The 27,241-nt window shown below is 39.5% G+C and overlaps 1 protein-coding gene across 1 annotated transcript; it reads left to right on the top strand.

Moving 5' to 3' along the window:
* The first annotated feature begins 8,071 nt into the window (after positions 1-8,071).
* Positions 8,072-23,556, top strand: LOC116522788 (membrane primary amine oxidase-like). The gene is made up of 4 exons (XM_032237825.1): positions 8,072-9,709; positions 18,835-19,120; positions 19,535-19,664; positions 22,527-23,556. Exons 1-4 carry the CDS (start codon positions 8,131-8,133, stop codon positions 22,809-22,811), a joined length of 2,280 nt encoding a protein of 759 aa, XP_032093716.1. The 5' UTR covers positions 8,072-8,130; the 3' UTR covers positions 22,812-23,556.
* The last annotated feature ends 3,685 nt before the right edge of the window (positions 23,557-27,241 follow it).

The following is a 27,241-nucleotide window of genomic DNA, read 5'->3' as shown; positions in this document are numbered from 1 at the left end:
CAGCCTCCCTTGGATTGTTATGGGAACAGCAAACCCTAGGGGGTCAAACAGGCTGTTCATGGTTGACAAGACTCTTCTTCTGGTGAAAGCGGTTTTCTGAGCTGTCGATTTGAAGGTGAAACTATCCTTCTTCAAGTCCCAACAAAGACCGAGACTGCATTGAATAAAGGGGGTATCTGTGCTGAAGTCAGGTTCCTGCAACCTCTTAGCGTGCTCTTCAGGATTGAAGGCTGCTAGCACTTCCTCACTGTTGGATGCAATTTTATGCAGTTTAAGATTGGATGCACCTAGCATCTGGCATGTTATTTTTAATAGGTCTATGGCCTCTGCTGGGGTGGGCACGGATTTTAGGCCATTGTTGACGTAAAAGTTCCGTTCCACAAACTGTCTGGCATCTGCACCCGTATTGGGCCTCACCCACACGAGCAGTGTGTTGCAGGCCATAGTTGGCAATTGATGGGGAAGAGCCATTTCCAAAAACATGCACTTGCATTCTGTACTCCATTATCTGCTGTTCATGTTGTTCATCAGTGAACCACAAGAAATGCAAGTAGTTCCGATGGTCTTACCTGACAAGGAATGAGTAGAACATCTGCTGGATGTTGGCGATGATGGCTATGGCTTTCTTCCTGAAGTGGATGAGCACACCAAGCAGACTGTTGGTGAGGTCAGGTCCTGTGAGGTGGACTTTGTTCAGAGAAAGGCTTTGGAATTGCGCACTGTCATCGAAGACTACTCGGATCTGACCTGGCTTTTGTGGGTGGTACACTCCAAAGAATGGCAGGTACCAGCATTCTTCACCATTTCTCAGAGATGGAAGTTCTGCATGTCCATTCTGGACCATCTTGTTCATGAACTCTACTAAATGAGCTTTCATTGCAGGCTTCTTATTCATGAGTCATCTCAGACTGAAGAGGCGAGAGAGGGCTAGCTCACAGTTGTTTGGAAGCCGTTGCCTTGGTATGCGAAAGAGTAGTAGAGCCAACCAATTCTTGGTAGCATCTTGTTGAAACTCCTTGTCCATGAGCTTTAAGAATTATCTGTCCTCTATCGACAAGGCCAAGTCATTGTTGTCAACGTTCCAAGTATCATGTAGAATTAAATCAGAGTCCAAGGCAAAATGATCCTTAAATTTCCAATTTAATAAATCAGACATCTTAGCACATCTGTGGAATCCCAATTCTGGAAGTTACATCAGATTCCCACCCAGTTGAAAGTTCATGATCTTGTCCCCACACCCACACATCCATCACATGGTCCAATCGTCTTCTTCCACGCTGGCATCTCCACCCAGCTGCTTCTGGTCAGGTGCCGAGGTGCGGAGACAAAAGATGACCTTGGGCTTCTAGAAAAGAATGACAATAACACATTCCACAATACTACTCCTTTCTATTCCCCCTCCCAACTACTGCACTAATGAAACAATATAATGAAATAAGAGAGAATGTGGCAGGCCAAAGATCCCAAAAGGGATATAACTGCAGGCCTGACAATTGTCTTCTTTGCTGGTCTGGAACGCTGTTGCTTCTAACACAGGCTTGATCGATGAGGTCGTGAAACATTCATGGCACGGTTTCAAGTGGGATATTCTCCCATTACTGGGAGTGGAAGTTGTGAAGACATTCACCTGTTTTGAGACCTGCAGCTGATCGACACAAACCGTTCCTGCGATGACCCATCTGAGTTCTGTCTTGAGGGCAAGTGGGGAATATTTTCGGCCTCTGACCATTCCATGGCAAGCGAAAGTGTCAGAGGCATCCATTCCCAACAAGAGCAGGATATTGGCTTCAGGGTCTAGGGCAGGAAAGTGATTAGCTATGTGTCTCAGCTGAGGTATGTTGTTTGCTAACTCTGATGTCGCAATCTGACTGTGATCATCTGGTAGACCATCCCATTCTAGTAATGACGGCAGTGGGAACTGTGCACTCCCATCTAACGCTTCTATGCAGAATCTGTTGACTTCTCTCCCCACCATGTGCTGGGTTCCAATGCACCCTGAAATAGTAAATTCCATCTCTTTGCTTTGGACATCGAAGAGATCGAAGAATGCTGACCTCGCTAACGATCTGGTGCTTTGCCCATCTACTATTACGTACATCTTCACAACTTTTTCTGGGTGAGTGGCAAGGTAGACTTTGGCTAGGCAGATTTTGTGGCATGTGCGAGGTGTTGAAGAACCACCAAATACTGAGGTACATCTGACGCTTATATCTGTGGTAGTTTCGGCATTGTGTGGAGCCTCCTTGTGTGGAGGGGGGTGAGCCGTTGGGCAATGTGTTATCTCAGAATTTGGATGTAGGGCGCTTGGGTTGTTGACACTCTTGCAGAGGTGACATCGCACCTTGGCTGAGCATGTATTGGCTATGTGGTCTGTAGAGGCACAACACTTATAGCAAATTCTGTACTCTTTAATTAGAGCTTTCCTTTCCCCTAGGGGCTTCTTTCCAAACTCCCTACACCTGTTCAAAGAGTGGGAAGACTCATGGAATGGACAGAATGGGTCCTTGTTTGTGGTTTGTGGTCGCACATCTGAATTATTCCTGGTGGAGTTGGAGATTTGTGTCTTGTGTACAGACACAAAGTTTCTTTCCCTTGTGGTCTGCATTGGGCTCTTGATCGCAGCAGCATTATGGGCAGCCCCTTTTGTAACTGGAGAGTCGTTATCCCAGCGACCTTCATTTTGATGGTTGTTGCATCGTTTTACCTGCCAGCAACAACTCTTGGAGTGTAGTGAAGGGAGGATTCTTGTCTTAGTTGTTGTTCCTGTAAGCGTCAAGCAGATCGGTCCATCGATCATTGAACCATCTTGACAGTTTTCTTAGGATGATGTTCTGTGTTCTTTACTCATCAAGACATGCCAAATCCATGGTGTCGGAATCCTCTTTAGCAGCTCACAGTTCCTCTAGAAGGTGAAAAAACTCCCATAAGTTTTCAGGATCATTTGGATGTATATTGGGATACTCGAGGACTTGTTTTAAGAGTGATGATTCCATGAGCATGGACGAGCCGTACCATCGATCGAGTTCTTTCCAAGCTTGTTTGCAGGGCTTGACCAGATCATTTAGATGAACATGGTAGATTCTTGTAACTATTTGGCTAGACTGTGGGCCTAGCCAAGCTTTCATATGCACAATCTCGTTCTTAGGCTCTATCTACTCGGCCCAGATAGCACATTGGAATATCTCCCTCCATACCTGATATTCTCGGCCTGGTTTGTCACAGAACTTCTCTACCTCTCTATATGCCAAGTTCATCTTCCTCTGGTAAGGTTGCCAATCTGCCCCAGGGTTGTATGCCAGGGAGTCGGTGTGCGTGCCCCATGGCCTTTGGAGGATCAAGTGCAATGGCCTCCTGTTGGTTCAAACATGTGCAGTCCATAGGAGTGGGCATGGTGGCCGAGGGCGGCTGGTGTTTTTCTTCCGAAAGGTTCTGTGTAGCTTTATTTTGCCACAGTGTAGCCAAAGGTTGTTTTCGTTGTTGCTCTGCAGGTTGATTGCATTTATAGCTCTGTTCATTCCTGTTCAAGTTGGCTTGAACCATTGGCTGAAATTCTTTTGCTTCAACGCTGAGGTTGCTACTTGCGGCTATTTGTGTCCCTGCTGGCTTAGGATTGTTTGACATTGCTGGGACTTTGTTGTGATTGCCTTGTGTGTCTGGGTTCATCAGAGTAGGCTCTCCAATCCTAAGGGACAGGTCGAGTGATGCAGATTAGCTATCTCGTTAGCTTGTGAGTTTAGTGATTGTTCCTTTTGTGACACGTGTTGATCGTCTACGTAGGCTTTGACACGGATGTCTGGTTTTTCATCTCCTAACTTTGTAGGATCGAGGGTGGGGGAGGCACCATCAGCCTCAGCCTGTAGAGATTTGGCAAAACATTCAGTTCAGTGTTAAGATTCTTCTAACTTCTTTAATCTGGTTCCATTATGTGGTGTGAAAAGACATTAATTTTCTCTAATCCATGCAGCAATGCAAGCTGCTTTCTTCTGGTAGACAAAAGACGATTCAGAGAGTGACCAGTAATAAATCACTTTTCCTGGGCAGAGTACTCCGCTGCCCAATCAGGGAACACACAGATGTGGTCACATGTTATGGAATTATATTTTCCACAAGGCAGTTCTGCCTACATTTCCCATAAGGTAGTTACATTTCCCATGAGGTAGTTTCTTAAAGGAGACAGCTCTTAATTCTTACATTAGCTTTATACTGTTGGGACAGCACAAAAACCCTGCCAGAAATAATTCAGAATGTAGAGGAAAACCAGGGAGAGTTGGTAGTAGAAGAATCCGACAGAGATATATAATTGTTTTCATTTAGAAACCAGACACCCTCTCCTCTGCCTCAGAAAGAACAAAGCCCTGTAATGAAACAAATAAAATAACTGAAACAGAGAATAACTGAGCATCTAGAACAGCACAAAAATGTCAGAATAAGGCTGCTTGTATTGGAGTTTGTTCCAAATAAACAGCTAGTGCAAGCATTAAAAGATGCAAACACTGCAATATCAAGTGTAAGTACCAACTCAGTGTATTAAATAAACCAAGTAATGTACAGCACAGCTTCGGTTATAGCTGAATACAGAATGAACAGAGAGGAAACTAAACAATGCGCCACAAAAATGGAAGATTAAATTTAAAAATAAGATTAACAAGTTGAGACCAGATGCAAGTAACCTAGAACAGATAAAAAGCAAGAAGCTAAAGAACAAGAAGACCAAAGAATACATAATCAAGAAACATCACTTAGAAACAAGGAAGATCAAGAAAGCACTGAAAATAACAAAGCAGCAAATAACAGCAACAGCCAAGACAATTAGCAGATACGAAGCTTGATTTGCAAATTATAGGCAGGACCTCCAATTTCAATCCAATCAGAAATATTTCTATCAACCCATCAACGGAGAAACTACAGTGAATCTGTCATTACCTGATAAGGAATAAACAGTGCAGTTCTGGATGCAGATAAGGGATAACCTAAATAAATACAACAAGGATACAGTTTGGTTAAAAGAGATGAAGAAGAATAAAAAAGAAACTGAAACGAAAGAACTAGTAATAACAGCAGAAATAGTAGAGAAAAGAGCAAAGAAGATCAACAGTTGGTAAGCACCAAGTGAAAATGAACAGCATGGTTTTTGGCCGAAACATCTAACTACTTTATACTTACTCATTGCCAAGCAGTTTAATAACATACTACAAGGAGGTGAAATTGAATAGTGGCTAACATCTGGCAAAACCTACCTGATAATAAATGATCCAGCAAAACGAGCAGCACCAGGCAACTACAGGCCAATTACCTGCTTACCAACAACTTTCAAATTGTTAACTGGTGTGGTAGCTGATGCAATCCAACAGCATCTAGTTGAAAACTATCTTTTTCCACCTGAGCAGAAAGGAAACCGCCCCAATAGCAGAGGAATAAAAGATCAACTCCTAATTGACAAGATGATTTTGGAAACTGCAAGAGAAGGAACATCAACCTGAATGTAGCATGGATTGACTACAAAAAGGCATTTGACTCTCTGCCACATGACTGGATAATCAAGTGCCTAGAAATTGATGATACAATGGAAGACACATTTCAGGACAATGGTGAGAGACAGGGAGAGGAATATCAAGAGAGGAATATTTCAAGGAGATTTACTATCACCACTACTATTTGTCATTGCACTGTTTCCTCTGTCAACAATACTGAAAAACTCAAGCCATGGCTATCAAACATCAAAAACATCTTCCAGACTATCCCACCTCCTTTACATGGAGGATATGAAGCTGTATGGAAAAACACAATCTGCAATAGAATCGCTGCTCAATACTGTTCATATATATCAATTGCAACACAAATGAAACAAGGCAACATTAAAAAAAAGAGCTTTCTGCCTGGATGGCTCCCAGAGTGAGCCAATAGATAGAAAAGGGAAACAGTATGCTCTCTCCCATATTTGGGCATACCAGGGATTGTGACACAATACATACCTATTTCCCTGGCTTAGCTGTTAAAGGAGGAGAGCCTGTGGCTTAGTGGCTAATATAACTGCCTAATATGTAATACAGCCCAGGTTCGATTCCCAGTAAGGGTATGGCTAGCTAATGAGAGCTAAATATTGCAATTTGGACAAATGTGCCACACTCACTATCAAACAAGGAAAAATAGTGACAACTAAAGGAATCAAGATACCCCATGAAAATACCATTAAGAATCTGGATGACGATGATTACTACAAATACTTGTGTCCTTCAAGCTGATTACTTCAAGCACACTGAAGTCAAAAAAAAGATGATGATCAAGATCTAACAGTCCAAACTCAATGGAGAAAATACCATCAAGGCAATCAACACCTGGGCCATACCAATCATTAGATACACAGCTGGAATAGTGAACTGGACTCAAGCAGAATTAAAAGCAATGGACAGGAAGACCAGAAAAATAATGACATCCTCGCAGCGACATTGACAGACTCTATCTACCAAGGCAAATAGGTGGATGTGGAATGTTGCAAGTACATTAGATGGTTGAAGATGCACTGAAGTTAGTAACCCAAGAAGGCTTGTTGACTACTGGAGAGACCAATCTGAGGCATGGAAAGACAAAGCACTACACAGCCAGTATATTTTTAAAAAAGCAGAAAAAGTAGATAATAACAAGACGTGGCAATGGCTAAGAGCAGGAAAGGGATTAATTCTGGTTGCACACAAAACTAAGTCTTAAGGACAAAAGCCAGAATTGAGAAGACAGTAACAGACAGTAAGTGTCACCTATGCAAACAAGCTGAAGAAACAGTGGACCACCTGGTAAGCTGCTGCAAGAAAATCACACAGACTGACTACAGGCAGCGGCATGACAAAATAGCAATAATGGTATATTGGAAGATCTGCAAGAAATACCATTTGCCTGTAAGCAAGAACTGGTGTGACCATAAAATAGAAAAAATCATAGAAAATGAAGAAGTTAAATTGCTCTGGGACTTCAGAATCCAGACAGATAGGCACCTGCCACATAACACCCCAGACTTAACAGTTGTCGACAAGAAAGACAAAAGAGTCTGGATAGTGGATGTGGCAGTGCCTGGAGACAGTAGAATAGAAGAGAAAGAACTGGAGAAGATAACAAAATTCAAAAACCTACAAATAGAAATAAAATGACTATGACAAAGGCAAGCAAGGGTAGTACCAATTGTAATAGGCACCTTGGGTGCAATCCCAAACTAATTGGAGCACCACTGGAACACCATAGGTATTGACAAATTTGCCATCAATCAATTGCAGAAGGCGGCTTTACTTGGAACAGCCTCCATCCTGCAATGATATCTGTAACTCCGTTAAATATGCAGATTTGCCTATCCCAGTTCCTCGGTAAGAACTGGATAGGTAGGCAAAAATGTCAAACCCAGTCTGAACATCTGGCTGACTGTATGATGATCAATAATAATAATATGCTTTCTTATAGACATAAGAATCTTAGTAGATTACAAATCAAAGCATTCCTAGGCTAGATGTCTTAGCTCCCCCAGCCAAAATACCTTATTTTATATTCAAATTCACCATGTCTTTTTCAATCAAACTTTTAAGACAATCAAAGTCTAGGTTTAAGTCTAAGGTACTAGCACAGCTAGATTATAAGTAGAGAGCAGCTGAATCATCAGTATAAGAATTAAATCTGTATTCCTGGGAATAAGCAAGGAAGTAATGGGGACACAATATCCTTAAAATAGCCTGGCTGGATATTTATGTGTGAGTTGGTTCCATCAAGCTTCTTCCCAGTTAGTGGGGCATTCGAAGTGCTCTTGGGAGGCCTCTGTGCACTAATTGTTCTTTGCTTTGACTTTCCTGGACTAAAGCCCAGTACGTTCCCAGAGCACCCTTGATCCAGAACAGCTTATAAGGCTAATATCAAAGCAGATACAGAAAAAAAATGCTGGGAGGAAGGGAAAGAGTGTGGGAGAAAAAGAAACCAAATGGAAATCCGTCTTTTTATGGTCTTTTGTGAAGCCCACAGGGCATCCTTAGCTCAAGTCCCTCCTCTTTCTCTGAATGGAGCAATAATTTTTCTTCCTCTCATTCCCCCCACCCAGACACTTTCCTGTAAGGAAAGCACAGACAGGCTGTGTGCTATCACTGCTGCTTTTACTCTAACATGAACATGAAAGTGTTAGTTGCCATTTTGGTGCTAGCTCTGGCTACAATTTTTGCTCTAGTCTGTGTTTTGCTGACAAAGAAGGAAAAGAAAGCCACCAGTTGTGTCTACTCTGAACTATCAATTTCCTCCGAGGGGCCCAACAGAGAACAAAGTGAAGTCTTTGCTGATCTGACAGCTGATGAAATGACTCAGGTGGTGAAGTATCTCAAGAAGAATCTCGGGGTGTACCTGGAGGATGCATTTCATGCAAAACCACCAGATAATTGCATTTACTATGTGGATGTGTACTTCCCATCTAAAGCAAAAGTTCTGAGCTTCCTTGATCGTGGAAGGGAAGAGCCGCCTCGGCAGGCACTGGCTGTGGTATACTTTGGAAGTCAGTCAGATCCAAACATTACAGAATTTGTAGTAGGTCCACTTCCAAATCCAATGTACCATCGAGATATTACAGTGCGGAAATTTGGCAAGAAGGTCCCTTATTACAGCAGACCCGTGACTGAGAGAGAATATAAAGACATTGACTTGTTCATTTTCCATAAGCTCTTCAACACCTCCAACTTCCTCAAAATGTGCTGCAATTATGAGATGTCTGATTTAGCTACTCTAACCACAGCTCCAAGAGGATTTGAGTCTGGTGAAAGAGCCACTTGGTTTGTCCTCTTCCAGAATGTGATTGGCAGTGGATATTACATACATCCTATTGGCTTGGAGATGCTGGTGGATCACAGCAGTCTGAACATCTCTGAATGGAAGTTGAGGAAAGTATTCTATAATGGGCAATATTACCAGGATATGGCCCATCTGGAAAAAGAGTTCAAGAATGGACAGGTGAAGGAGGCAAGAATCAAGAGTAGTCAGCTGCAGATGGACTATGCTTCCAGGAAGCGATTTGAACCAGTAGCTTTTTCAGGCCCGTTTCAATTTGAGACCCAAGGAAAGCGCTATACTGTAACTGGCAGCCATGTTACCTATCAGTCATGGAAGTTTACCTTTGGGATGAATGTGAACACAGGGCCACGTCTTTTCAATATCAGATTTAATGATAAGAGAATTGTCTATGAGTTGAGTCTGCAAGAAGCTCTTGCGACTTATGGTTCCAATTGTCCTGGAGGAATGGTGACCAGATACATGGATGGTAGCCTTGGAATTGGCAAGTTTTCTTATGAACTAGTCCGGGGTGTGGACTGCCCCTACATGGCCACCTATGTGAATCGGCATTACCTAATAGACTCTGACACTCCCAAACTAAACAAGAACTCCTTCTGCATCTTTGAACATGACATGGGTGTCCCTCTGCGTCGCCATTTTTCCAATGTTGGCTCTTTTTACTATGAGGGGTTACCCAAATATGCTTTGGTCTTAAGGACTGTTTCTACCCTCATTAACTATGACTATGTCTGGGATTTTGTATTCTATCAAAATGGTGCCATAGAAGTCAAGGTCCATGCTACAGGATACATCAGCTCTTCATTTTTTATGGAAGGTGGTACTAAGTATGGAAACAAGGTTGGGGAGTACACACTTGGAACCATGCACAACCATCTGATAAACTACAAAGTTGACTTGGATGTAGAAGGTAGGTTCTTATATTTTCCTAACTCCCACAAACTGCCATTCTATTAAAACATAACAGGTTATATCAGGGCTGGTAGTTTGGTCAGCCTTCTCCTGCTACAGGTCTAGGTTGCCTTGTATGGAACTCCAAATAAATCATGAGCTTTCTGTGACTTAGCATGCAGAAGATACAGTAGATAAACAAGAGGGGGGATTTAGAAATTCAAATTATTTTCATTCAGTCAAAATCATTTTTTAAATTTATTTTGGTATAAGTGATGAATGATCCAACTAATGTGGTTTAGTGGTTAAAAAGTTGAACTGGAAGTGGATAAGCTTAAGCTAAGTTCACCTTAAACTATGAAAGCCTACCTCACAGGGCTGTTTTTTTGGAAGGAGCGGAGGGAAATGGAGGAAGAGGCTCTATTTATACTGTCTTCAGCTCTTGAACAAACAAAGTTATGAGAGACTTAAGCTGAAAGAGTGAAATATAGGTAGCCCTCGACTTATAATATACTACCTGTATATCCCATTTCTCATTTAGCAACCATTTGAAATTACAATGGCATTGAAGCAAATGACTTATGACCATTTTTCACACATATGACTGTTGCAGCATCCCCATGATCACATGATCAAAGGTCACACGCTTAGCAACTGACTCATATTTATGACAGTTGTGGTGTCCCAGGGACACATGAGCACATGATACTTTTGCAAACTTCTTTCAAGCAAAGTCAGATTCACTTAACAACTATATTGCTAACTTAACAAGTAGAGTGATTAACAACTGTGACAAGAAAGGTTTTAAAATGGGGCAAAACTCACTTCACTCTTGCTTAGCAACAGAGATTTTAGGCTCAGTTGGGTTGTCAGTTGAGGACTATCTGTAAAAAAGTTGTTTCTCCTTTACTTTGAAAACTGAGATGTGGAATGGTACTATGCTAAGAATTAAGCAAGAGAGAATAGCCTTCTGGGCCCTGTGGGTATGCCTTTATCATAAAAGCAGATAAGAATCCAAAAGATAATCAAATATGTGGATTCCTTTCTCCAGCAGTTGCTTCTATGCCTCAGTTGCAAGGCCAAATGCCTTTCTCTGAAATACTTAGCGGTGGTCTCAGAAGTTGTCACAGCATTGTAAAAGCTAATTGTGAATAAATAATGCCTTATTCAGTGTTTGGGATGTAATAATATTAATCTTCTGTAAATCATGATTATATTTAAATGGAAATACAATAAAGTCAAATTTAATTTGTGTGAAGCTTATATTGCCTTGGTTCTGCGTATTTGTCTGGAACGAAGGCGGCAGACGATAAAGCCCAGCATGGTCCTCATGAAAATAACTGTGCACCCTTGCTTGGATACCCTTCTGCATACATGTGGCAAGAAGCTACAATGGATTGGTATTCAATGGCTTATGTCATTCAGTACTAAGGAGTTGCTCTGGGGCAGCAAAATGTGTGAAATAAGCAACATAACAAAATAAGCAACAGTGACTAATCTTAACAACTGGATACAGTGAGGAGGAGACAATGCATGTGTCATTATGATATAAGTTTATATGCAGATGGCATAATTCTCAATTAGTTTCATCCTGTAAATGGGAAAATCTTTTGCCTCCAAAAGCTGTATTTCACTATATTCCCTTCTTGTGAGAAGAGATAGTGTTAGTGTGACAATCTCCACAGTTTATTCTTTAAATCTGAGAAAGTTTTACCTTTGTCCTTGACCTGGAAAGAGTAGAATCCAGAGAAAGTATATCTCATCTCTTCTGTTCTTATTCTGTGTGCAGAAAATAACACTGATCAATTCCAGGATTTTCTAAATATAGATCTCCATGGGTGATTAACTGTAGATTGGCAAGAGTTTCTGGGCAAAGCCCAACTAGTGTCCACTTTTAAGCCAAGGACACAGAAATTGGCCAATTTCATTTTGCTCAATTTTGTATTTTTCCATCCTGGAACTCATTACAATCCATTTGTGTAAGTATGTAATTTTAAAAACAAAACCTTCAGAATTGTAACCACTCCTCCTAATACACCATGTTAATCCATAGTTTTACCATGCAGATTTTTGCAAACCATTTTCTTCTGGTAAGTGCATTTGTACATCTTACTTTTTATTAATAAGCATAACACTATATGCACTTTTCCTGGTAATACCCTTTTTGTATTTTTTTATTATTACTGTGCAAGGCCAAAGTATATATTTCCTTAAAATATGAACCAAACTGGTTTCTCTCTTGTTTATCATTATACTTCAAGCTATTAGAACCTATGGCAATTTAAACGCATTTGTACATATGTAACCAGCCCATGGAATAAAAAATATATAATAATACATCCTGCCATGTTACCCAAGAAGAGTTTTGTACCAGTGATGGAATTTATATACCTCATCTGGGTCCCATCAGCTGAAGACTATCCATATCACAATAACCATAGGAGCTATTATAAACGGGACAAAAAGATTGTACAATATAAATAATTATGGTATTTCACATGTTAGGTCACAGAAAACAGATAGACCTCAGTTCTATCATCATTGGGAGAAGGGAATTTCAAAGCGGCCTCTGAAAAGATCTCTCATGTTATCTTTCAAACAGAACAGGTACCTATGACAAAGATTTTATTGGTTGACATTTGTTTGCAAGGAAGAAGGAGATCTATAACGTAGTGTAAGATGTTATAACAATTGTCTGAATTTATCTTCCATTTTAATTGTCTGTGCATTAAAAGCCTCGCTTAGATTACTCAGAAAAAATTCTTTCGTTAACACATCCCCAGCAGGGGGCGTAGGAAGTGGAGGCTGCAGCTTTGTACCAGGCACTGAGGTTGTGCCCCTGGAAGTAGAGGGTGACGACTTCAAGTTAATATTTGGTTTTGAGGCCATTTCAAAATTTGTCTGCCTGCAGTTAATAAAACTCTATTGCCTAAATATACAGCTTTAAGTAAAGAGGCTTTTATTTTGAAATTTAAGGCTTGGCAAAAGTTTCAGTGAGTAAACATTGTAACAAGACCGTTCAACAGATTCATCACCGTTTAACTTCCAAATAAGCAAAGTTAATGAAGGAGTAAAATTCTTCTATTGTGAAACCAAAACATGTGATAAGCTATCTCTTTTGTTTTGAATTCTTTTGAAGTCTTGTGAGAATTAGCAAAAAGTGTTCGTTATTACCGGAGAAACCAGCCTGCTCGGCGCCATTTTAAAAGCCTCTGAGTAAATAATTTTTCGGAGGAGAAAAAAAGAAGAAGCTAAAATGTTGATAAGCAATTATTGTCCTCGCAGTAAACGGATTCAGCTCGTGATAAGATTAAATCAAACAAAACTTAGAGCAGAGTGGGAGATACCTACTTTGTCCTGCACAAGGCAGTTTGAAGTTCCCAGCACGGACAGCCGTTCTGCCTTGGGCTAGCCCCCCTTTCCTTGCAAGCACAAAAGCTGCAAAAATCGAAGAGCATTTGCCAGCAAAACAGTTTCTTCTTTCCCTCTTGCCTGAAGGATAAGAAAACCTGATAAGACGTCAGATGGAAGATCCTCTAATCAGGTACGTAGCCAGGAATTCGGAGGCAGCTGATTTTTTGCTGCTTCCACCAGTAAGCTCCTCCCAGGAATTTAGAGATAATAGAGAGGAGAGAAAAGAGGAAATAAAAGAAATGAAAGAAGAAATTAAAAGTGAAATTAAAAGTGAAATAAAAGGACTTAAACAGGAGTTGTATGAGAAATTTGAGGCTAAGGTTGATAAAATTAGAGACGACATGCTGAGTCTTGTAACTGTATTAACAGAACATATTTCTGGAGTGGAAGATACTCTAGAGGTTCTTAATGATGCCAATGCTAACTTGACATTGAAAACAGAGGTGGTGGAACAAAAAGTGGAAAATGCTGAAAAAGAAATTATTATGATACAGTACCGACAAATGGAGTTCGCATTAAGAGTAAGGGGGCTGCGTGAGGAGAAACAGGAGAACCTGAAACAGATCCTATCGGAAGCTTTTGACCGCCTGATGGGAAGACCAGGGACCAACCAAGGCTGGCAAATTGACAAAGCTTACCGCGTTAACTCCTGGCTGGCAAAGCAGAAGCAGCTTCCTCGAGACATCGTTATATATTTTACTACAAGAGAGTTCAGAAATATGGTACTGCAAGCGTCTTATAACACTAAGCTTCAAATTGGCGGTCAAGACTTGGCTGTTTTGAAAGAGATACCACCTCAAATGTTAAGAGCCAGAAGAGACTACGCTTTTTTGGTCGAAGAACTCAGAAATCGTCAGATACAGTATAGATGGGATGCACCATTTGGCATCATATTTACATTTGATAAGCAAAGGTACCGCCTCAACTCTGTATGGAAAGCCCGAGATTTTTATTATAATATATTGAAGGCCGGACACCCTGCACCATCTGGACCTAGAGAAAGACCACAAGAAGGACAGGATAGACAGCAAACTACACAACCACCAGACAAGATGGAGCATCTCTCTTCTCTAGAAGTGCAAGGTGCTATGGAACCAAGACCTAGCCGCATGACTACTAGACGTATGGAGAAACAAGCTAAGAGGCAACAGCATCAACAATCATCGGCCATCGATCAAGGAACTACAACAACAAATCTGGAAGCAGTGGGAGGAGCTAGACCTAAGGTTAAACAGGCCGTGCAGGAAGCTCTAAAAATGCTTCAACCAACCAAAGATGACAACTAAGATTTTAACATGGAATGTCAATGGACTGAACTCTCCACAGAAGAGGAAGAAAATATTTCATTATCTTAAACAGTTTAAGAACGATGTAATTTGTTTGCAAGAAACTCATATCAAGTCAACTGATCAAAAATATTTGATCAACTCAAAACTTGGTCAACATTTTGCAGCTTCTGCTATGGAAAAGAAGAATGGTATAGTTGTATACTTAAGAAAAGATATGAAAGCTGAATTAATAGAAGCAGATCCCTTCGGAAGATATATTGCTTTAGACTTAATCTTAGAAGGGAAAAAGACATTACTTTTGGGAATTTATGCTCCCAATCAACAGCAAGATAGATTCTATAGAAATCTTCATGCTAAATTAGTACAGTGGGACTATAGTTCCTGTATACTATTGGGTGACTGGAATGGAGTGATAGACACTAAGAGAGATAAGAAGATTTCCCGCCTAAATACCAAGATGCGAGCAAAGTTACCCAAATCTTTCTTTGACATTATGGAGGATTTTGAATTGAGAGATATCTGGCGAGAAAGAAATGCAGAGGAATATGACTTCACTTTCTTCTCGGACAGGCATCAATCCCTTTCAAGGATCGATTTTATTCTAACCACTAATGATTTGCTTTCTAGGGTCAAGAAAACAAAGATTGCAGCTAGAGTCCTTTCGGACCATAACCCAGTTTGGATGGAGTTGGGAAGGGTAGTGCAGGCAAGAAGGTTTTGGAGACTGAATGAAAATTTATTTAGATATGAAAACTATATTAATGATTGTAAAAAATTACTATCTGAATATTTTGTTTTGAATATGAATAAGGGTACATCTATGGAATTTGTATGGGATGCAAGCAAAGCGTATATGAGAGGAGTTTTGATGAATATAAATAAAACACATAGAAATAAGCAAGGGCTAAAACGAACAGAACTGGAAGAGGAAATTAAGAGAAAAGAGCTGGAGTTAACAAGGAAACCAGACGATACAAAGGTTAAGGAAGCTATTAACATATTAAAATCTCAATTTGACATGTTGATCTCTGACCAGGTAGCTACTAATTTATTATATGCAAAACACAATACTTTTTGTAATGCAAACAAACCTGGCAGATGGTTAGCTTATCAGATTAGGAAAAAAAGGAAAACTCGAAATATATCTAAACTGATTTACAGAGGGAAGGAGGTGTTCCAACAGGAAGAGATTCAAAAGGCTTTCTGGGAATTTTTTACAGAACTGTATAAAGGGGATAAAATTAATGGTTTAGACATAGACAAATATTTAGACAAGGAGAAAATACCTTCAGTTAGAGAAGAACACAGGCAAAAATTGAATCAACCAATAACCTCGGGGGAAATCCTGCAGGTAATTAAGCAATTAAAGCCAGGGAAAGCACCAGGTACAGATGGCTTGACAGCGGTTTACTACAAAAACTTACAGTTAGAAATGGTAGAACCTCTTAGAGAATTATTTAATATGATTCAAACGGAAGGTAAAGTCCCTCCATCTTGGAAGACAGCGTTTATATCTTTGATACCCAAAGAAGATCAAGATACTACTCAACCCAAAAATTATAGACCCATTTCATTACTGAATGTAGATTATAAAATTTTTACTAAAATATTAGCAAATAGGTTAATGTTGGTCATTCAACAATTGATACATACGGACCAAACAGGTTTTATACAAGGGAGACAGATGAAAAGTAATGTCAGATTAATTATTAATGCATTAGAATATTTGGGAAAGAACAACCAGATCCCTGCTGCGTTTATATTTTTGGATGCTGAGAAGGCCTTTGATCGAGTTAACTGGCAATTTCTGCTGAAGATATTGCAAAAAATGCAGATAGGAGATAATTTTTTACAGTCAATTAAAGCAATATACCAACAGCAAACAGCACAAATCATAGTCAATGGAAGTTTAACAGACTCTTTTCAAATTGGAAAAGGTACAAGACAGGGTTGTCCTTTGTCCCCATTATTGTTTATTATAACTTTGGAAGTATTGTTGAATAAAATACGGGGCTTGGATGGTTTAAAAGGGATCAAGATTAGGCAGCAAGAATATAGAGTCCGCGCTTTTGCGGATGATTTGGTCATAATATTGGAACAACCGCAGGAATCCAGTATGGTTTTAATGAATACGATTAATCAATATGGTCAAGTGTCTGGCTTTAAAATAAACTTAGGAAAAACCAAAATATTAGCTATAAATATGAATATTAAACAAAAGGAAGAATTAGGAGTGATGCTAGGATGTGAGGTAGTTAAAAAAGTCAAATATCTTGGAGTTAACATTTTAACTTCAAATGGGAAATTATATAAGCATAATTATGAACCACTTTGGTATAGCATACAGACAGAGATGAAAAAATGGGAGAAATTGCACTTATCTTTGCTGGGCAGGATAGCGGCAGTGAAAATGAACATTTTACCAAAATTTTTATTTCTTTTCCAAATGTTACCTATACTTAAAAAAGATGCGAACCTTTTAGAATGGCAGAAGGGTATCAACAAATTTGTGTGGGCAGGAAAGAAGCCGAGGGTAAAGATGAAAATAATGCAAGATGTACGTGAGAGAGGAGGATTGAAACTACCTAATTTAAAACTATATTATGATGCAGTGGCATTATCTGTAATTAGTGATTGGATTCATTTAACCAATGATAGAATATTGAACATTGAGGGACACGATCTGGTATTTGGTTGGCATGCTTACCTGTTATTCAACAAAAAATTGGATAAGAACTTTAAAAGTCATATTTTGAGAAATGCTTTATTGCGGGTTTGGAAGAAATACCAATATAAATTAAATGACAAGATACCCATGTGGGCAATTCCTAGACATGCAATTGAAAATATGAATACAGCACAAAAACAGGATAGATTTACTTACAGACAGCTTCTTACCTCGGAAAGGGGGGTATTACAATTAAAATCTTTAGAGGTATTAAAAGAGGAGAAGGTAGTTCAAACATGGTTCCAGTACGGGCAATTACAGGCTAGGTGGAAAATAGATCAAAAAATTGGCTTTATTCAAGTTGAGGATAATCTGTTTAAACAAATAAGAGATCAAAGCTTAATGCATATAAAGAGGATATATAATGTATTAATACAGATGGATTCGGAAACAGAATTAGTTAAAGATTGTATGATAAAATGGGCTCAAAATATTGAGGAACCAATAATGTTGGATACATGGGAAAGAATTTGGGTAAGAAATGTGAAATTTACACAAGCTCAAAATCTGAGAGAAAATTTTTACAAGATGTTTTATAGATGGCATTTAGATCCTAAAAAGTTGGCTTCTATGTATCCGAATGTACAGCCTAAATGTTGGAGGTGTGGTTCTCTCGATGCTACATATTATCATATATGGTGGACCTGCCAAAAGGTTAAGGCATTTTGGATAAAAATATGGTGGGTCATGCAAAATGTTTTTAAAAAAAGGATAAAGTTTATTCCTCAGTTATTTTTACTAGGTATATGTACTGATTTTACAGTGGTAGAGACCAATTTGATTCTGCACCTGATAACTGCAGCAAGACTGTTGGTGGCGCAATATTGGAAGAAGGAAGACTTGCCTACAATCCAAGAATGGACATTGAAAGTAACAAACTTAGCTGAAATGGCTAAAATATCGGCATATCTCAAAGATCATTCAAATGAGAGATATAAACGAGACTGGAAAAAATGGATTGACTATATACAAAATAAATACGGGACTAAGAAATTCCAGTTAGCCTATGCTTAAGATCAGAAATGATTTAAACTGTTAAAAGTTAGTTCAGTAAGAAGAAGCTAAGTTCAATCTAGAATGTCATTAATTTCTTTATTTCTTTTTTCTCAATAGATTTTAGACTGTGTTAGTTAAAAATCCATACCGTGTACGGGTTCTGGGAAGTCGGGGGGGGAAGGAGGAGGGGGGATGGGGGGGGTGGAGGGAGGGAGGGGTACACACAACAAAAAAAATTGTATTTCAATGTCTTAATGATTGACAAATGATGACATATTTGTGTTTGTTTTTTTTAAAGAAAAATAAAAAAGTTCTCTTAAAACAATTGTCTGAGTAGGCTTCCATTGTTCCCAATGTATAGTTTAGCCACATTTCTTCATTTTTTTTAAAAATAATTTTATTGACATTTATAGGCCGCCCTTTTCCCTAAAGAGACTCAGGGCGGCTTACATTTCATAGGAGGGGAGTGTAAGACAGGACACAAAAGAAATGTGAATAAAGGAAAATAACCAATAAAACACAGATGCTGGAGAAACAGTAATTGAACAAGGCTGTTATGGTGAATTTGCAATAAACTGTCCCAAACATAAGATAAGCCATTCTGTCCACAGTCTCAAATTGACCAGTGTTTGATCCATTGTTTCTAAGTAGGCGTATCCTTAGGCAGGAGTACAAAACAGGAAGTGTTTGTCTCATTCTTTTTTTATTGTTGGTTAGGAGTCAAGAACTCTTTGGTGGATCTTGACATGACATATGAATCTGTGCAGGCCCCTTGGAGCCCAGAGCACATAATCCAGCGACCAATCCTCACTCAGCAAGTCCTGGACACAGAAGAAAAAGCTGCTTTCCCACTTGATGGCAAAATCCCACGGTACCTGCTTTTCAGTTCTAACAATGAAAACCAGTGGGGCCACAAACAGAGCTATCGCATCCAGATCATCAGCTTTGCAGGCAAGCACTTACCACAAAGAAGCCCCATGGAGAAGGCCATCAGCTGGGGCAGGTAGGTCCCTATCATAGTTTTATGTTTGCCTTTCAGATAAATAGCATCTTGTTTAAATTAAAGAATGATGTCAGGGGAAAAGGTGTTGCAATTTATTCATTTGTCTAATGTACATTGATCAGCTGCATAACTCAGATGGCTTACAACAATTTAAAAAGAAAAACCATCAAAACATATTTTTAAAAACTTTTAAAAAGCAATACAATTGAATTAATACAATCCATAAACAGGATCAAATGATCACCATGATCATCTGGTCATACTCATTGTATTATATTTTTTAAAGAATTAAGAAAATTAGAGAATTAGTTTGCACAGCTGAGGAGCACGATAAAATCCTGGTGGGTTTTCCCCCTCCTTTCTTTCTCATTTTTCATTTTCTTTCTCATTTTTCCTATTTTATATTCACTTTAGGTACAAGCTGTCTATCACTAAGCAGAAAGAGGAAGAATTAACAAGCACCTGCATCTATAACCAGAATGATCCATGGGATCCCCTGGTGACCTTTGCAAACTTCATAGATAATGAGACCATAGTCAATGAGGTAAGTGGCGAGATGACCCAACTATGCTTTACATGGAGGAGTTGAAACATGAACAAGAAGAAATCAGCACTACCAAATTTTCAAGAGAAGTGAATCTTGAGATGTGGCCTGTAGTTCAAAAAAATATTGTAAGCAGTAAAAAACAGTGTCCATGAAACTATTATATTCAATTGTTAGAAGAGCTGCCTCTTTAATCACCAGGTCTCCAGTCTCACAGATCAGCCAGTCAAAGTCATGAAGAGATACTTCTATCCAGGGGTGGGTTCCTGCAAGTTGTAACCTCTTCTATAGAAAAAGTTCCACAAATCTACAGTGCCGTTTAAAACCGGTTCCAGATTCCTTCCCCCGCCCATCCACACATCATCAAGATGAAGAGCGAGAGGAGGAATTCTGGGAGTTGAAGTCCACAAGTCTTTTTTTATTGAAAATTTAAAAAGCTTTTACAAATATTTACCTCCCCTCCCCCCTCCCCTCCCGAACCCTCTCCCCCCCACCTCCCCCCCCTGACTTCCGAGAGCAAATACAGGGTATAAATCTTTAACAATCATATTCTAAAGTAAACTAAAAAAAACTTTAGCATCATCCTCACTTGTACTTTAACTCCTCTTTTGTTAAGCTAACTCTAAACAAATTATGCCATTCCTTGCTTCTTCAGTCAAAAGCTATCTGGAGTCCTAGTCCCATATTTATTTTGAATATAATCAATCCATCGTCTCCATTCCAGCTTATATTTCTCATCTGAATGGTCCTTTAGATATGCTGATATTTTAGCCATCTCTGATAAATTTGTTACTTTTAACGTCCATTCTTGAATAGTAGGCAATTCTTCCTTCTTCCAGTACTGTGCCACCAACAGTCTTGCTGCCATTGTTAGGTTCAAAATCAAATTGGTCTCTATAACAGTACAATCAGTAGTTATACCTAACAAGAAAAAATGAGGGGTAAACTTTATCCTCTTTTTAAAAATATTTTGCATAATCCACCATATTTTTATCCAAAATGCTTTGACCTTTTTGCAAGTCCACCATATATGATAATATGTAGCATCAACACAATTACATCTCCAACATTTAGGTTGTAAATTCGGGTACAGAAGTCCACAAGTCTTAAAGCTGTCAAGTTTGAACACCCCTGAAGTTTTTTCTAAAGGTTAGGGGTGCAAGGGTCTTGTAACTTGACAGCTTCAAATGCCAGAGTTTCTGAGCCAACATTATGGTTGCTAAGCAAGAGCGTTGTTAAGTGAGTTTCACCACATTTTACAAGTTGGCCATAGCCACCCAGTCACATGGCTGGCAAGCCACTCCCACAAAGCAGGCCACACCTTCAGAAGAGGTTCTAAAAAAATTTGAAACCCACAACTGCTTCTACCCCACTTCCTTCATTTGCCCCCTTTCTCAGCTTTACCCTCTGAACCAGATTTTGATGGCTCAGCCCTGTTGGCCTGCTGTAAGACCTTCAATACCAATTTGTCCCCTGGGCAAGGGAATTGAATGAACATATGAAATAATTTGGGAATGTTATGTAATTTGGGCTTGACCTTGGTTGTATTGTGTTTTGTTGTGATTTTGTGGCTTTATTTTTATTAGTTCTTTCATTTTGTATTTTTAATCCTCAGTGATTCAAAGTTGTTATTTGCAATTTGGGTAGCCATATACATAGTTAAAATAAGTAAATAATATTGCCAGGCAAGTTAAGGTGAATAGCCATTTCTTCAAGATATCAAGAGTGTATGGGATTAGAGATGATTCTCCCTACACCTACCAGTTATTCTGTTAAATTATAAACAAAACAATACATCCATGTTTAAAATTAAGAAATTAGCCTGGTGGGAAGGAGTTATATAGCAAACCAAGAGGAAGATCTGTTGCATCAGCACCAGCTGATCCTACACCATTTATCTCTTAGTTGAACTGATTTGTCTCTCAAAGCCAGGTTTGGAAACTTTTTTGGGGGTGGGGGGCAGCCAATTAAAACATGAACTTCCCTGAGGCCAAATTATAAAGACTCCAAAGAACAAATAGCAAATTTAGCAACTTAAGAGATAACAAGTCTGCATGAGCTCAAGTAGCCAAAAGAAGTGAGATCAGTCCAGTCACATGGTCAAAACACATGGGTCAGATTAAGAAACAAACTCTATTTTAGCATTGGAAAAGGGAGAGCTATCTTAAAACTGACATCTAAAAGTTATCCTGCTAATAAATGTATCTCAGACTAGGACATCAGCACTATAATACTCCATTGAAGAATTTGCTTAATGTAAAATTTAGGAACATCATTAAGTTCAGCCTAATATGGAAGATGGTAGGCACAGTGTCACGATCGGAAGCCTTGTCCCTCTGTAGGCAATGGGGTAGTGCTACACTACCCCATCTTGCATCTTGCAGCCCCCCCCCCCTCTCTCTCACACACACAGAGAGTTCTATGTGATCAGAAAAACTGCTCAAGGCAAAAAGACTTCTTTTAAAATTTGCACAATGTACAAATGAGAACCAAAAGCTTATTTAAATAAATGGAAAAGTAATACAATTAGTCAAGAAAGGAATCAGATAAGAAGTATACAGTAGAGGAAGTTAAGAAAAATAACAATGTTGTTCTGTTGACAGTGCACTTGTATGTCTGATGCATGAATGAATTACAATCTAGTTGCAGATTATCTGAACAAACAATATGAACTGAACTTCATTTGAGGCAGCCAGTTTTCAAGAAGACCATCATTTGCAAGCAATATAATTACATGAAATGCAACCGTGTTCTATATTATCAGAAAAGTCTCATGGCTAAATGGTTGTTGTTGTTTTTTTGTGCTAATCGTTAATCTTGCTAATTCTTGCTAATTTTTCCTTTTTCCTTTTCTCTTCCTAGGATCTTGTGGCCTGGATCTCAGTTGGATTTTTACATGTGCCACATGCTGAGGACATCCCCACTACTGTAACAGTTGGCAACGGAGTAGGCTTCTTACTTCGTCCTTATAACTATTTTGATGTTGATCCTTCTAGCAGCTCCCTTGACAGCATCTACTTCAGAGAGGACGAAGATGCAGGCAAATGTGATATCAACCAAATTGCTTGCTTGCAACAAACAGTTACATGTTTTCCCAGCCTACCTCCTTTCACTTACAATGGCTTTGAAAACTTGACAAATCCATAACAAGAAGAATCCACATTTATACTCTGGCTTAACTTTTTTTAAAATGCAAAGGCTAAAGAATGACTGGCTTGAGCATGCCTACTTCCACATTTCTATTCTGTCTATTCTATTCCTTACTTTTGGCCACCTCTCACTGTTTTCAAATTGAAGTTGGGAATTTTTTTTAGACTAATTCAATGGAGAATTTCTGCTTTCAACTGACAATCAGATGTTTTACCCAGGCTTTTTACGCATTATGGCTTTGAACCTAATATTCTAAATTTTCTAGTATGTATAGGTTTTCACTTTATGGAAATTAGTGGTGATCTAAATTGAGGTAGGATATTATTTGTTTTGCATATTAGAGAAATAATCCAGCAAGGACTTGCTCAGATAAATAATAATTAGAATGCACTAAATGCTTTCAAATGATCATAGCAATATACTGATTTTTAAAATCTCCAAGTATAGAAAGATCATTAGTTTATTAAACTGTAATTCCAGGCCAAAAGTCTTTATACCTATCATGCATGTGGACACTATTTTCATCCACTTGGAGAAGAAATTCTTTAAATTGGGCAAGGGCTTACTATACCAAAAGTTTTCTCATTCTCCTACCAGCTCCAACCCCAGCAATCTTTTTTAGTATAATACGAAATGCTTGTTTCCTATGATAATGTCAATCCCTGTGAAAGAGCCGAGGTGGCGCAGTGGTTAGAGTGCAGTACTGCAGGCCACTTCAGCTGACTGTTATCTGCAGTTCGGCGGTTCAAATCTCACTGGCTCAGGGTTGACTCAGCCTTCCATCCTTCCGTGGTGGGTAAAATGAGGACCCGGATTGTTGTTGGGGGTGATATGCTGACTCTGTAAACCGCTTAGAGAGGGCTGAAAGCCCTATGAAGCGGTATATAAGTCTAACTGCTATTGCTATTGCGAGAAGCCCAGCCATGATTTGTGTTCTTTTTAACATTGAAATGCTGGATACAAATGAACGGATTGGAGGGTCCATTCTCAAGTAGGAATGCACTGCACATTCAAAAGCCATCTGGTTTTTGCACAGGAATTCCTGACAAATCATGGAATAGTGGCCAGGACACCAGCTGCAGAATCAGCTGACTACAGTTGCTTTCAGAACTTATCACTACTGAAGACTGCTCTTCCGCTGTGGAATTGTAGTTGGCTTCCCATGATATTACAGACATGGCATTTTCCCTAGGTATCCTGTTATGTTCAGAACAATGAAAGGAAATTAGCAATTAGGAGAGGGGGAAATCCAGTAATTTTAAAAAAATCAATTGTTTAATAAAAAATTGTTTAATAAAAAAATTCAATAGGAAAATTAGTATGTATCTCCCTCTCCTCCACACACACACAACACTGATGGAGTTTAGGTCAGCGCACTTTCTTGTATTATTGATAATGGTAGAAAAAATGTTGAAATGAGAACTACCTGTTTGAGACACTTGCTGGTGAATTTAGCCTTTTATGTGAAGTATAACTACAGGTTTTTTTCTTCTTTTTTCCTTCTATTGACTCTTCCATTTTCCATCCCAGGCCATATTTGTTTCCCCTTTCTAACCTTCCTTTTTGCTGTTTCCCTGGAGGAAAGAAGGAAAATAACGCATGAGCCATCTGTCAAAGATAGAGAGAGAAAGAGAGAAGGAAAAAGTTGTGTGTGCAGATAATGGTTCAATTAATTTTATCAACAAGCTGCCTTATTTTAGGCAATTGTTTTTAATTTGTAGGCATTCGTTCTTGCATAAAAACTGTTGGGGGAGAATTTCCAGCATGTCAGTTTGCCAAGGTAGGGATGCTGAGTGGGTATTGCTTAAGATTTTTGACTATTCTGTACATTTATTTCATAACTTCTTTTCCCTTTTTGAGGGAAGAGGAGAGAGGAAGAAAACCATTTCAAATTTAAGACAAGTTTCTTAAATGATGCAGTCAAGTAAATGTAGTAATTGTCATTAAAATGTTCATTTATGCTTCATTGTTTAATATTTGTTTTGTATTTGTATTTGAAAATTTATTATTTTTAAAATAGCTGAAACAGTTGTATTAAATATGCATTGGGAAGAATGTTGCATTTTACTTTCTATTAAAATAAACTGTTGAGTAATTGGGCCTTTCCTAATTGTGGTAATACACTTCTGATTCTTCCAGTACAAAAAAATGTATCAATATTTTTGTTTGCATTAGGAATGTACAAAAATTTCATCAAAATAATCCTCTGAGAGATAACTTGGATATCCTTGCTGAACTTCATGCCATTTTAGCATCAGATTAAATTCACCAGCACCGGTTTCAACCCTAATTAAACAACAATTTGGCAAAAAAAACCTGCTTTAACTTATGCTTATTTGTATTAGAAAAACTACATCAACTACCTTCACATGTGATGGAAACTTCTGGATAACATGCGATAAATGAAATTTTGAGAGATGTTGTGAATGTAAAAAGGGAGGGAGAGTAGGAAGGGAAGGATTTTTTTTAACCCATCTAGGGAAAACTCCAGATTAGAATATCGTTGAATTGAAAGAAATTATAAGAGCAACAATCTTATTTTACACTTATTTTGGGAAGGAAAGGAAAGAAGGAGAAAAAAAGAAAGAAAGCATTTTTTAAAAATCAGGAATGAGCCTTACCACCTATTTTTGATGGTGCATATAATGCATATAATTGATAAAAAGACTGATGTTAATTTACATCTATGGAGAGAATGGTGCTTCTTGTTCATTCTTCCAAAATACATCTGACAGCGTCGAGTATAAAAGGGAGCTGTCAGATGAGAAGCGCGCTGTGCCTATCTCGGAGCCGGTTTCCACTGTTAGCTTGTTATTGTTAAGGAATAAACTTGTTGGCCTTTATTCCTGTCTCTGCCTCAGTTACCTCAGCAATCGCCCACCTTTCTCAGTATAGAACACTGGTGATGAAGGTGGGATCACCAAACTGAGGTATCAGAGTAAGCTGGTCACTACGAGCTGAAGTCACTAGCTGAAGTCACGAATTGAAATCAAGCTCTGTCACTTACGACGAGATATCGCAGCTGGCTCCTGACAGGAATGGCCACCCTAACGTTCGCGCCTTTCAGCCAAAGCTCTGAGACTTGGGAATCGTACATAACATGATTCGAATGCTTCCTGGTCACGCACGATTTCACTGACTTGACAGATGAGAGAAAATGCGTGTTTTTTTGTCAGTCTGTGGCTCACACATCTTCCACACAGCAAGGGCTCTCACAGCTCCAGACCCCATCGGTTCCATGGCAGCTGTTAAGGGCAAAACTCAAGAGCCATTACACCCCGTCGCCATCTAAAATAGCCCGCCGGCACACATTTCACCGCAGAAACCAAGCCGAAGGAGAGTCCATAAACAATTATGTGGCTGCCCTAAGAGCAGCAGCATTCCATTGCGAGTTTAAGGACTTGGACGACGCCTTACTCGACCGGCTGTCTGTGGCATCAGAGACTTGAGACTACAGGGGCGTCTCTTACCTAAGGCTGACTTGTCCTTCCAGTCCACACTAGATGAAGCCCGCACAGCAGAGCTAGCATCCACCTCCCTGGCAGCTGTCAAGCAACATCACCCCTCCGCCACTGCTGACCAACTTGAAACCTCCAGCATGGCTTCAGTTTACCAAGGGGAGGTGAGCAAAGACTCAGAGCCTGAGGAGGCGAACAAAAAGAGCTATTCAAGCGGCAAGGGCACACCTAAATCTGCATGTATGGGTTGCGGAGGCAACCATAAAAGAGCTGAATGCAAATTTAGGCAAGCCCTCTGCAAGCACTGCCGCCAAAAAGGGCACATTGCCAGAGTGTGTCGTGCCTCCCAGCTGATGAATGCCCTGGGGTTCCAGGCCGCCAGAACCTGCGGTCCCCATTGAGTGCCTGCCAAACCACCAAAATGTAGAAATGAGTGTCATGCAATCCTTCTCAATGCACCAAGCTCCAAATTGATCAACTGGCAATCTTGCCACAGCATCAAAAAGAAGATGCAACTGACAGTGTACATTGAAGGGGCTCCATGCCAAATGGAACTCGACACTGGCTCTGCCACATCTATTGTGTCCTGGAGCACCCTAAAAAGACTGATACCAAAAATTGTGAAGCGCCGCCTTCAAAAGTGCAATCTGACTCTCAGGGACTCTCAGGGAAACCTGATTCTTGTAATTGACCAGCAAATTTAATGTACAGTTTAAGGGCTTTCAAGGGAGGCTGCCGCTCATTGTTGTTGAAGGTGTGCTGCCTAGCCTCCTTGGACTTGATTGGTTTGACTCCCTTGGCCTTCAAGTCAGTGGCATACACAGTGTACAATAATCTGACCTGGACAGACTTCCCCGCTGTGTTTGACGGCCAGCTGGGCACTTACAAAGGCACTCTGGTCTCCTTCAATCTCGACCCTACTGTGCTGCCCAACCACATGAAGCTGCGGCGTGTGCCATTTGCCCTCAA

The sequence above is a fragment of the Thamnophis elegans genome, chromosome Z, assembly GCF_009769535.1.
Source record: "Thamnophis elegans isolate rThaEle1 chromosome Z, rThaEle1.pri, whole genome shotgun sequence".
NCBI classification, from domain to species: domain Eukaryota; kingdom Metazoa; phylum Chordata; class Lepidosauria; order Squamata; family Colubridae; genus Thamnophis; species Thamnophis elegans.
Note: the sequence above shows the minus strand (reverse complement) of the source record. Positions and strands in the feature narration are given on the sequence as shown.